Below are 12,831 nucleotides of genomic sequence, written 5' to 3'. Positions count from 1 at the left end.
AAACTTAACATTGTTAATTTTAGAATTTTTACAATATCGCAAAAATTTTAAAATTAAAGTATTATTATCTAATAATAAAAGAATAATTTAAATTTAAGTTTTATGAAAGAAGGCATAATATAATTTTAAATATGAATATGTATTAAAGTGTGATTTTAAATTTATATTTAGATAAAAATTTAAATCATCAACAAATTTTCATTATATATAAAAATTTATTTTAATATATGGTATTTTAAATTATAAAAGTACTGATATATTATTCAAAATAAATTCAATGTTATGTAAAAATATAAAATATACTGAAACTATAAAATTAAAAGAGGATATATAATAAAAATGAAAAATAAAACATGATAAAAGAAAAAGTATTATTTATTTAGTATAAATCAATATTTTATTATATAAAATGAAAAAATTATCGCACACATGTGCGAGCCTTTAATATACAAAGAATCATGTGCGACAATCTCATAACAAGATTTCACATTAGCCCAATCCAGCACTCAATAGACGACAATTTTTGCCCAATAATGCGAGTATTGGCCACAAGCTTTAGACCCGACGGTTTCTATCAAAATTACGTGCTTCAATTAGCAGGTTGCCCACGGTTCAAAAATCGCCAGTTTCGGTTCGGAACCGTCGGTTCACGGTTCAATAAAATTGGAACTGTTCAATTTCGATTTACAGTTCCAATTCGGCAGGTTCAAATAAATTAATTATTTTTCTAAATTTTTTTAAAAATTAAAAAATAGAGCTTGAACTTTTATCAAAAATTAAACTGCCTACATATCATCTTGAAATTTAGAGAAATCAAAATCCACTTATTTATTTTTTTAAAACTTACTTACCCGTTGAATCATTTTCTATATTGGAAATTGAAATGTCTTCATGGTCAAACAAATATTTATCTCCTTGTTTTATAAATTTTATTTATTTATTATTAACTAATTTTTCATTATCATTATATATTTCAATATTATTTATGTTATTATAATTACAATTACAATTATTATATATTTATTATTAATATCTAAAATAAGTTAATTTTATTCTTTATTAAAACAATGATTATATTATGTTATAATAAATAATTATTATTATTTTAAAATAAATGATTTAGGACTGTTAATCGCGAATTCTGATTTCAATAAACATTAAATCCGCTCCATCTAGTTTCGATTTCGATTCAAGTCGATTTTTAGTTTGACCGAGTCTAATTTAAAATTTGACCAATTTGATTTCAATTTTAAGCCGGTCCATAGCTAGATCTATCAATTGGGGCCAAAGATTTTTCTTAAATAAAATAAAAGGAAGGTTGAATAACTCAATTTCGATTACCTAATAACCTCTTAACTTTAATAAGTCAAACACCAATTATAGTAACAATTGATTTGAAATTACATCACGATATTTACTACAGTTGCTAGATCAAGTAAATATAATTTATAATATTTAAAAACTTATGACATTTTTAATTTCAAAATATTATAATGTATAGGTCTTTATTTTTAATTTCTATGATTTTATGCACAGATTGTTGATGGATGAAATCAAAGTTAACCGAGCTAATTAATATGAGAAACCACGCTAAGGTATTCTGTTTTTGCTAATTACAAAATAATTAACGGAATTTAGTATCAAAATTATAATGCTATCACTAATTCTAGCATTATAAGATTTTAACGGCAAAAGTCTAATTTATTTATTTATTTTTATATTGCAAATAACATGATATATATAATAATGATAAGAAAATTGAGAGTAATACTGATGGTGTATATTAATTTGAGTTTCTATAGTTTTGGGCTTTGCAAATTTAATATAATTTTAGTTCTAAACCTAAAATTTACAGACCTATTAAACTTTATTTAATTTTAATCATAAAAGTTCTGAATGTTTTTTTTTTCTAAAATTTAATTATTAATAAATTCCTCTTTAAAATTTAAAACTTAATATATATCTTTTGGTATAAGTATATATATTAATTTAATTAAGAAATGAATTTTGATGATGCAGTGTAAATTGATTTCCATGTCAACATAATTGACATTCACATCAGCATATGTTAAAAAAAGAAAATATATTTATGTTTTTTTTTTCAGAAAAATATTACAGTTTGTTAGGTTTATAAATCCATAATTCTTAAAATTAGACTTAATCGTAGATTCAATTAAATTATTTAATTACTTGTATTAGATATTATTTAGTACAAGTACGTTAATCCATAAATTTAATTGATCTTATTTTATAATTCTACATTCAATAGGATTGTTTAACTAGAAATACTTTTTGCCCAATATAAAACTTATATTTCTAAACTTTTCTCTTTTAAAATATTTGCTAAATTTATTTATTTATTTAGTCTATATCAATTTTTGGCCTAAATTGTTATTTTCTTTACAGAATATACTAATATAAGCATAAATAATTATAGAATAAATTAAAAAGTTAAGATCATTTCAGAAAAATAAAATAAAAATTTTAAATTATATTAGAAGTTAAATTTTATTAATTATAAATTAATAGTTTCGCGGAATATGACTTACTGAAAATACGAGGAGCTTAATTCCAGATAAAATTTATATAATAAATTAGCTAAGTGATTGAGGTAGTCGAGTCTAACCTTTTATCTTATATACTAAAGATATGTATCAAACGTAACGTTATTTACTGATACTTTGCATTAATTAAGCACTGGAGACAGATGGCGAGAAAGTGAGAGAGAATACAGCCATGTCTAATTTGACTACACCGTATAGCACAGTGAGGGAAATCCAAGAAATGGGCGGATAGATTACAGCCCTGTGTATCCTGCGTCACATCACCATCAAAAGTAAACAACAACAATAATTGAATTTTTGTTTCATACTAAACAACCGCAAGAATAATTGTATAAAAGAAAGTCTTCAATTTTTGTTCTAGCCCACACAGATAACACACTCAAGATTAAACCAGCAGACATAGATAGATAGCTATAGAGAGAGAAGCGAAAATGGAGTTGAAACTGTACGTGCATCGTTTATCTGAACCATCACGCGCTCTGATCGCTTTTTGCAAGTAAACTCTTAACTATCAATCTGTTTATCCGTATCTGTTTCATGTTTTAAATTTTTTTTTTTTTTTTTTAATGATAAATTCTAGCTTATTTCGATTATTAACTCTCCTTTTTTCCGCAAAAAAAAGGCTGAACGGGATTGAATTTGAGGAGATCGAGATAGACTTAGTTAAGGGACAGCATAAGTCTCCTGAATTCAAAGGTACTCTGTTCAAATATAATTCTCACTTTTTGCCATATGTTTTTTTCTTATTATTTTGATTTTCATTTACTTGATTTTTGCAGTTTGTGGACTAATTTAAATGATTTTTCTGTGAACTGCACTTGTTAATAATTCTAAAGAAAAAAGAGGTTAAAAATGAAGGAAGTGTTCTTTGTTTTATTGACTGATTTCAGAAATAAATCCGATGGGGCAAGTACCGGCTATTGTTCATGGTGATTTTAAGCTATTTGAGAGGTATGATCTAATTTTACCATTCTCCTCCAGAAACACTTTTGTTTATGTATTTCTATGCATATATTGTTAAATTCTATTCTTTCTTTTTTTCATCTCTTTATCTGTTAGTAATCACTGAAACAGAATATCACGCCTCTAAGTTTGAAAAATTGTACCACCGAACTATGTATTGGTGAGCATGGTGGTGGTAAAGGACCCCCGTAAATTTTGAAGGCTTATCTGCTGAATATCCAGCTAAGATTTGCGGCTGTGATTTTTATTCTATAATCTGTTTATATATGATGTTCAGAATGTGCTTTGGGATGAAATGTACTAATGCTTCCCCACCTTCAGAATTAATTTGGCTAATAACTCAACTTTTCCGTTTTCCAGCCATGCAATCCTTGGATATCTTGCCTCTGCATTTCCTGGAGTTGCGGATCATTGGTAAGCAGAGTTTCTAGTTTATTGGGGTCAAATTCTTATAATGTTCTATGTGACGTGAAACACATCAAATGGTGTAAGTGGCTGCGCTGGAAACAGGAAATATTTACAGATTTGGGACTTTATTTCACAACATGCGTATTATCAGATGCCTGATGCTTTCAGACACACTCAACGTGCATGAATGTGCACATCTGGTTGCAATGTTGTTGGAACATTTATACCTTCTGTCAATAGCAAGTTACTAATGTTTTATCTTCTGCGCTCAACTTTTGATAACTTTCCCCTTCAACTAAAGGTATCCAGCGGATCTTCAAAAGAGAGCCAAGGTTCATGCTGTGTTGGACTGGCATCACTCTAATTTACGCCGTGGCTCAGGTGCTTCTCTCTTTCATATATGTCTCTGTGTGTGTGTGTGCTTGTGTATATATATATTGCACAGAAACTGATTGGAACTAGTTCATGTCAGTGATGGAAGATTTTGCACTACTTCTACGTCTCTGTAGATGATAAAACATGATGTCTCAACTTCCAAGTCCATATTATGGTGTTCATGTTCATAATGTGTATAATGGGCTTAACATGAGTGCATAAGATAGATCTATCTTCAATCTTCCAAGGGTGTGTTACAATGACTATGCTTTGGCTTGAGTTTGTAGATCTTATTATCCATAGGTGTTATGTGTCACAGATATTCACCTACAACCTAAGCATTAAAGTCAGTGATGTCCAGGAAGTTAGTTTAATGCATACTTCAGATTCACTTCTTAATTTAATTTATTTGGTATCTTGGGTCCTCTATTCGCAATTTCCTCTAGTTATTTAGTTGTGGAATAACTTATGTGACTATATTTGTGATTATATGCTAATGTGCTCGCTTAATTTGCCTCTTGATCCTATGGAGATTTGATTTGTTGCTTTTTCCTCCAAGTTATGTATGTTTTAAACACAAAACTGGGTCCTGTACTTGGCTTGCCTGTGAACCCACAAGCAGCTGCTGAAGGTGAGAAAGTTTTGTCTTGTTCTCTGGAAACAATAGAGTCTGTTTGGCTCAATGATGGTGGTCCATTCTTGATTGGAGGAGATCAACCATCAATAGCAGATCTCAGCCTCGTCTGTCAAATCATGCAACTCGAAGTAAACATTTACTTTCTCTTCAATGTGCAGCAGCACACACTAATTACTAATTACTTGAGGACGACAGTAATTTCACATGGATGTTAATTTCTTGGATATAGGTCTTGGATGAAAATGACCGCAATCGTTTCCTGGGACCACACAAGAAAGTTCAGCAGTGGATTGAGAATATAAAGAAGGCAACGAGTTCTCACTTTGATGAAGTGCATGATACGCTTTACAAATTCAGTGCAATGCTAAAGCAGAAATCAGCAGAAGGGAAGAGCGAGGCCTAGTCTAGCATGAAAAATATATTTGATGAACTAAGAATCTGTGTCTGTGTTGCCGCTTTGTTTGTCAGAATGATCTGCATTGTTATTTTGCTTTATGTTCCAAGATCAAGGACTGTCTACTCTCAGAGCAGTGCTGTATGTTTGGTTGAAAGGATGAAAATTACATTATTAAATAACAGATGCATTTTAGCATATGTAGTCACATTTTCTGTGATAGGATAATTAATTTTGTGATGTGCAATCAAGAAACCATATTTGTTAATTTCTAATGCACAGCTTATTATCAAGCTCAAAAATCTTGCTCTGGTGCATCGCAAGGAAGTAGAACCAGGTATCTGTTCAACTGCAGCAGTCAAATCTGATTATCAGGTCCGATCATTTTGGCATGGCATCAAGCTTAATTCTACACAAAGAAGAAAAAACATGAACGAAACATAAGCTCTTGTATTGATGGAGTCACTGTCAATGCTTCCGGCAAACTTGAGCAACAAAATTTTACCTTCCGAGAGAAAGATGAAGAAGGCCTTGCTGCATTTCTATACTTTAACCTCCAATAACCCATCGTTGCGCCGACGTCAAGTGATATCCTTTTTCTTTTTTCGTCAAATCTTTAACTCAGGAAACAAGTACCACGAAATCACATAAAAGCTTATTAGAGTTGGAATAGGCTCAAATTCCTTGGAGATTGGCAGAAGTTTGCCTGCTTTACTAAAATGTTAATTATCATATATATGTCGATAAAATACCATTTTAAAATTGAAATTTCCAAACGTTATGGCCTTTTATTTAATAACCGAATATAATTCCTGTTTAATCACCGTATAATTTGTGGCTTTTAATTTTGGTAATTGAATATAATGTCTGTCTGCAAATACTATTTTATGGTGTCATTCCCTACAACCATTCTAATTCTTTTTGGACTGCCACAAATATATAAATTTCTTTTAAAAACTTTTTCCCCTAATTATCGTGTTTTTTTGGAACTTTGTAAAGAACTACTGGAGCACAGGAACAAGTTACAAGCACCTCAGCAGCAACAGATTGCTATTGTGTGTTTTTTCTTTTTACGTACCTAAATTAGAGCTTCATATGATGCATATCCAAACCTGACAACTGGAGTATGCATCACAAATTCCTGTTGAAGGTGCGGAACAAATGCTTTTCCAATTTTATTTCTTAACTCTTTTATTTGATTTCTTTTTAAAAAGTTTAAATGAGTTTTCTTCCCATGTATTAAAAGAAATAAAGTCATAAGCGTTAATCTCTAGACATGTCTCCACTAAACTTTTATTTTTCCTTTAACGTCTATGACGATGTTAATATTACTACAATTCAAAATGATTCATGAAAACTTCAATCAAGATGCTGTTGAAAATGAATATTGTGAAGAAATTACAAAAGAAAAATTGGTTTTCAATCTAGGAAGCATATGATCTCCAATCCTCAACCAGAATGGAAGCCTTTTCAATCTAAGGCTAGTGGTAACTGGTAATAGATCACCAAAGAAAACCAGCACGTCTATCTTCCTAAAGACCAATCAATCTCCCAAGCGGAAACCGGGTAAGAGCATCCGATATCCAAAAGTCCTATTCAGAGACACATGTCGACAAGATCGCGATTCAAGGAAGGAAGTGTTGACGACATGACTCTTAGAGAACTAGTCGCGGGTTGTCTCTCGATTCAGCTTGGCAGGCAAGCCACAAGGATAAGGAACATGTGACTAATGTAAGTACTGCCTCGGACTTGGCAGCCAATAGAGAGACGCCGGTACAGAGACAAGACTAATAAGAAAGAAAAGGAGGGATCCAGACAACCTACTTCTTCACATGTAAAGAGCTAGATGATAAGGTAAAACCTTAGAAAAAAACCCTAAATACCTTACACTACGCATGATCGGAGGTAATTCAAAAGGAAGGGAAAGTAAATAAGTTATCATCATGTTTTGCAATTTAGAGAATGTTTGCTTCAAACATTTAATACAAATTATATTAAAATATTTGATAAAAATTTAAATAAGGTAGCTAATAGCTGATTTAGTCGTAATCAGCCGCTAATTATATTATTCCTATTTTAAATTTTTTTTATCAGTTGATTTAATTTGATTTATTTATTTGGACACTATTATTTTTATTAAAATTTATTAATAATAACTTATTTTAAATTGATCTCATATAATTAAAAAATTTATATTTTAAAATAAATAAATTATTTCTAATAATTAAATAATTATAATTTTTAAAATTATGGTATTTTGAAATTAGAAATTTTTATTAGTAAAATTTAAATTTAAATTTCTACTTTTAAATTATTTTTTATAATATTTTTAATAATAAATATAATCGAGTTAAAAAAAATTAACTATAAGATTTTTAATTATTATAAGTTATTTTTATTAATTTATATTATTAAATATAATATAATATAATATATTTAACGATAAATTATATCTTTAATGGTTAATAATAACAACCGCTAATAAAATTCTATCAAACAATTTAATTTATTAGTCGTTAACTACTAGCTATTAGCCACCAGCTACATTGATCAGTTGAACTAAACATATTCTTAGTTTTTTTAAGATAGAGAGGAAAATATAAGGGAATAATTTCCCTTCATTCCCCTCGGAAGATGAAAGGTGTAAAAAAAATTATAACTCATGAAAATAATTAAAATATATACATAATGTCTTTTTTACCTCTTTGTTTTTAATAATAATCTAAAAATAATCATTTTACATAAATTTTAGGTTGTCTTTTATTAGATTTTCATATTTATTCATTCTTTTTATTTTAGCATGACAAATTACCTGCTACTTCATATAAGACACGTTTCTTTTCTTTTTTTCTTTACGTGAAATTTTATATTTCGTGGCTATTATTTGCATAATGCTATCATTTTTCATATTTCATAGTTAATTATTTTATGATTTTATTGAAGTAAAGAGAGAATGTGTATACATTTTATTATAAAATTATTTAAAATAAAATATTATAATTAATTAAAACTTATATGTATTTTATTATGTAATGATATATTTTTTAAAGATTTATATGTCAACTTAAAGGTTTTTGTGTCTTTTAATAATTATTATTTTCTTCCTTTCCCATTCATCCAAACAAATTTTATATATTTTTCTTCTTTTTCCTTTAATGATTATTTTTATGTAACTAAACACAATAAAATAATGATTTTCTCTTTAATTTCCTTCAACTTTCTTCCCTTCTCTTTAAATTATCTTTCCCTCCTCTTCCCTTTTCGTTGACATGCATAGTTTTAACCTTTACTTTTTTTGTTATTTTCTTTTTTCTTTTACTTTCTACTGACTTGAGTGTCGGAATGGCTGTGCCAATATCCCGATCTGCTTGTCATTCTAACTGTGGACTGTCTCCCAGGACCTAGTATAAAAGAAGGCAAGTGAGTTTCAGACAGTCATGCTTAATATTTTCCTACAACAAGTATAGTATCTCTGGAATGGAACACTTTTAGTACTATAACATTTTTTATTTTTTTTGTGGAAGTCTAGCTTCAACATCAGACATATCTTAACAAAAACATCAAGCATGGTCAAATTTTATTTTCTAAAGAACTTATCTAAAATTACTGAAATTTCAAACAATCTACTTTGTAAGAAATATAGTTTCTGCTTCTGTAAAATAAGAGGGATAAAAGAAAACTTTAAAAATAAATACGTGCTTAATTATAGTTTTTGGAAAAACTAAAGAAAGAAATAGAGCCATATTAGGGCCGAAGGGTGCACAGAGAGTTCACGGGAGTGTGAGGCCCGGCCCCTTTTCTAAGATGTGAACAGATCTTTATGAGTAAAACCATGGAGATACTGAGATAGCGAGAGAGAGAGAGAGAGAGAGAGAGAGAGTCAAAACAAATGGGCGGGATTCAATGTATTATAATCTGCGTCACATCATGATCAATATATTCAAATGGTAAGTAAACAAAAAATAATTGCATAATTATTAATAATAAACCACAATAATTAGTTGCATAGAAAAAGTCTTCAAATCTGCTCTAAGCCCATACAGCCTTCTTACACACATACAAGAGTGAAACCAGCAGAGAGAGAGAGAGAGAGAGAGAGAGAGAGAAAGAGAAGCGAAAATGGAGTTGAAATTGTATACGCATCGTGTATCTCAACCATCACGCGCTTTGATCACTTTTTGCAAGTAATTTTCATATTTCAATCTGTTTACTTAGTTCATGTTTTTGTTTAGATCAATTCTATAGTTCATTTATTATCCGATTTTTCGTTTTTAAAAGGATGAATGGGTTAGAGTTTGAGGAGATCGTGATAGACTTAAGTAAGAGACAGCATAAGTCTCCTGAATTCAAAGGTATTGATTAATTGTTTCATGGCTGATGGCACCATTTGTTTACTAATATAGAATTGCACTGATTATTATTATTATTATTATTATTTTTAAATAGAGGCTAGAAATAAAGGAGATGCATATATTTTGCGTTTAGCATAGCAGTGAAAGAACAAAGTAACAATGACAATTTCTTCTTTTTTATTGATTAATTTCAGAGATTAATCCGATGGGGCAAGTACCGGCTATTGTTCATGGTGATTTTAAGTTATTTGAGAGGTGTGATCTAAATTGACCATTATCCTTCAAACTCACATTTCCTTATGTTTTGTATGCATATGGCAAGGTCTATCTGTTCATATCTATTCTTTCTTTTACCTAGTTATCTGTTAATAAGCACTGAGGTAGAGTATTATGGCTCCAAAGTCAACAACTTTAACCACCAAACTTTGCAACTGCATTGATGAGTATGGTGGTGGTGAAAGACCCGTGATTATTGAATCTAACATGCTTATCTGTTCAGAATCCTGCCAAGCCATGTGGTTGCGTTTATTTTATATTCTAGTTTTGTGTGGTGTCCTAATGTTCTTTGGAATGATTTTTTACTAATTCTTCCCCAACTTTAGAGATTAATTTGTCAAATAACTTTTTTTTTTTTTTTTCGCTTTTCAGCCATGCATGCCTCATATATCTTGCCTCCGCATTTCCTGGAGTTGCAGATCATTGGTAAGCCGAGTTTCTCATTTACTAGATTCATTTTCTTGTAATCTTTTATGCGACATGAACCTCATAAATTGGTGAAATTTTGTGTTGGAAACAGGACAAAACTGCAGATTGAGGCTTTGTTTTACAACATGCATATTATTAGATGCCTGATACTTATAGACACACTCAACATGCATGCATATGCAACTCTGATTGCAATGTTATTGGAAGATATACACAATTCTGTTAGTAGCAAGTTAAATTAATTTCAATACCTGCACTCAACTTCTGATGACTGTCCACTTTAACTGAAGGTATCCAATTGATCTTCAAAAGAGAGCCAAGATTCATTCCGTGTTGGACTGGCATCACTCCAATTTACGCCGTGGCTCAGGTGCTTCATAAGATTTTATATAGTTAGTGTCTTTTCAATTAGCATCACATTTGCATGATTCTCTCTCTCTCGGAAAATTCTTGCCTAGTCTTGGTGTATGCTCCCATCTATACACCAAACCGATAGGTGATGTGTGTTTGTATTGGACTGAAACTGATAGGAACAAGTTCATTTCTTCAATTGATGATAGAAAATTGTACAACATTTTTACATCTCTATGGAGAATAAACAGGATTAGTCTCAGGCTTCCAAGTCTATGTTATGGTGATTGGTGAAGATTAATTCATAGCTTGTGTGGTGCATGTGACTTGAACATTAGATAGATCTATCTTCAATCTTCCAAGGGTGTGTTACAATAACTATGCTTCGGCTTGAGTTTGTAGGTCTAATTATCTTAAAAGGTGTTATATATCATGGATGTTTTAGCAATAATCTATGCATAATAAAATTGGTCATGCCCAGGAGGATAGTTTATTGCACACTTCTAATTATGCTGCCTAATTTAACTTATTTGGTATCTTGAACCCTCTACGGGCAATTTCTTTTAGTTGTCAGTTGTGGAATAGCTCATGTGAATACTTGTGTTTTTTTTTTGCTATTCTGATGTGCTCGCTTAGTTTGCCTCTTCTGATCTGCTATGGGAGATTGATTTGTTGCCTTTTCTTTCCCAGTTATGTATATTTTGAACACAAAATTAGGTCCTGTATTTGGCTTGCCCCTGAACCCACAAGCTGCAGCTGAAGGCGAGAAACTCCTGTCTTGTTCTCTGAAGAGAATAGAGTCATTTTGGCTCTCTGATAGTGGGCCATTCTTGGTTGGAGGAGATAAACCATCAATAGCAGATCTCAGCCTCATCTGTGAAATCATGCAGCTTGAGGTAAGCATTTATTCTCTCTTCAATTGTTGGAGTAACACACTCTAATTACTAATTACTTGAGGAAGAAAGTATTTTCACATGGATGTTAATTTCCTGGATATAGATCTTGGATGAAGATGACCGCCATCGATTGCTGGAACCATACAAGAAAGTTAAGCAGTGGATTGAAAATGTAAAAGAGGCAACAAGTCCTCACTTTGATGAAGTGCATGATACCCTTTATAAATTCAGTGCAATGCTAAAGCAGAAGTCAGCAGGAGGGAAGAGTGAGGCTTAGTCTTGCATGAAAACAGCATGCAATATTCAATGAATTAAGAAGAGCCTTGCCGCTTTGTTTGTCCGAATGTCTATAACATTATCTCTCTTTATATTCCAAGTTTAGGAACTGCCTTCCCTTTGAGCAGTGCTGCATGTGTGGTTGAAAAGATGAGAACTAATTTAATGAATAAGAGATGCATTCTATCATTTGTGGCTGCATTTTATGTGATGAGATATTTAGTTTTCTACTATACAATCAAGTCTTCATATAGTGCACGGCTTATTGTCAGGCCCTAAAATCTTAGTGCGAATTGTAACCAGGTTCCAGGTTTCTGTTAATTGCAGCAGTCAAATCTGATCATATTGGTAACAGATCATGCTTTTAGAACAGAAAGAAAACCCATGAAAGAAATAGAAGCCGTTGGTTGTATCATTGCTTCTGACAAAAACAACAGCAAAACTTTACCTTAGAGGGCAAGATGAGGCCTTGCTGCATTTCTTAATCCCCAATAACCCACTGCTGAACTTTTTTGTACCAAGAATATAAATGATAACCTTTTTTTTTTTTCAATTCAATCCAATACTGTAGCTCAGTAAGTATATACCGTAAAATTCACATAATACCTTATAAGAATAACAAAATAGCAATATAAAGAAAAAGTATAGATAATGATCTCCTGTTGCAAAAGGAATAAGGTTCAGTCTGGCTCCCAAAACTTGCAACAATGCTTATTTATTTGGTCCTTTTTGACTTTTGGGACAATCAATCTAACTTTTAGTTCCAAATCATCCATGTGAAAGAGAGTGTAACTCACTTTCACAAAAGAGAGTGGACTGCTATAAAGATAATAAATTAATACTTTTGGCTAACATTTATAGAAAGTAAAAAATCTAATATTTATCCAAATAAAATTTAGTTTTTAAGTTG

At 30.7% G+C, this 12,831-nt stretch overlaps 2 protein-coding genes across 2 annotated transcripts; both read left to right on the top strand.

The window, feature by feature from the left end:
* Positions 1-2,817: 2,817 nt before the first annotated feature.
* Positions 2,818-5,539, top strand: LOC8266459 (glutathione S-transferase T1). The gene is made up of 8 exons (XM_048374628.1): positions 2,818-2,836; positions 2,926-3,060; positions 3,187-3,260; positions 3,455-3,515; positions 3,888-3,941; positions 4,237-4,316; positions 4,870-5,075; positions 5,177-5,539. The coding sequence occupies exons 2-8, from the start codon at positions 2,996-2,998 to the stop codon at positions 5,348-5,350; spliced, it is 714 nt and encodes a 237-aa protein (XP_048230585.1). The 5' UTR covers positions 2,818-2,836; positions 2,926-2,995; the 3' UTR covers positions 5,351-5,539.
* Positions 5,540-9,211: 3,672 nt separating this feature from the next.
* Positions 9,212-12,110, top strand: LOC8266458 (glutathione S-transferase T1). The gene is made up of 7 exons (XM_002509740.4): positions 9,212-9,525; positions 9,620-9,693; positions 9,888-9,948; positions 10,342-10,395; positions 10,689-10,768; positions 11,440-11,645; positions 11,749-12,110. The coding sequence occupies exons 1-7, from the start codon at positions 9,461-9,463 to the stop codon at positions 11,920-11,922; spliced, it is 714 nt and encodes a 237-aa protein (XP_002509786.1). The 5' UTR covers positions 9,212-9,460; the 3' UTR covers positions 11,923-12,110.
* The last annotated feature ends 721 nt before the right edge of the window (positions 12,111-12,831 follow it).

This window comes from Ricinus communis, chromosome 5 (genome assembly GCF_019578655.1).
Source record: "Ricinus communis isolate WT05 ecotype wild-type chromosome 5, ASM1957865v1, whole genome shotgun sequence".
NCBI classification, from domain to species: domain Eukaryota; kingdom Viridiplantae; phylum Streptophyta; class Magnoliopsida; order Malpighiales; family Euphorbiaceae; genus Ricinus; species Ricinus communis.
Note: the sequence above shows the minus strand (reverse complement) of the source record. Positions and strands in the feature narration are given on the sequence as shown.

Coding starts and splice junctions, on each gene's coding strand:
- LOC8266459 (XM_048374628.1), top strand. CDS start 2,996: ATGGAGTTGAAACTGTACGTGCATCGTTTATCTGAACCATCACGCGCT. Junction 3,061..3,186: donor GCTCTGATCGCTTTTTGCAA/GTAAACTCTTAA, acceptor CGCAAAAAAAAG/GCTGAACGGGATTGAATTTG. Junction 3,942..4,236: donor CCTGGAGTTGCGGATCATTG/GTAAGCAGAGTT, acceptor CTTCAACTAAAG/GTATCCAGCGGATCTTCAAA.
- LOC8266458 (XM_002509740.4), top strand. CDS start 9,461: ATGGAGTTGAAATTGTATACGCATCGTGTATCTCAACCATCACGCGCT. Junction 9,949..10,341: donor GATTTTAAGTTATTTGAGAG/GTGTGATCTAAA, acceptor TTCGCTTTTCAG/CCATGCATGCCTCATATATC. Junction 10,396..10,688: donor CCTGGAGTTGCAGATCATTG/GTAAGCCGAGTT, acceptor CTTTAACTGAAG/GTATCCAATTGATCTTCAAA.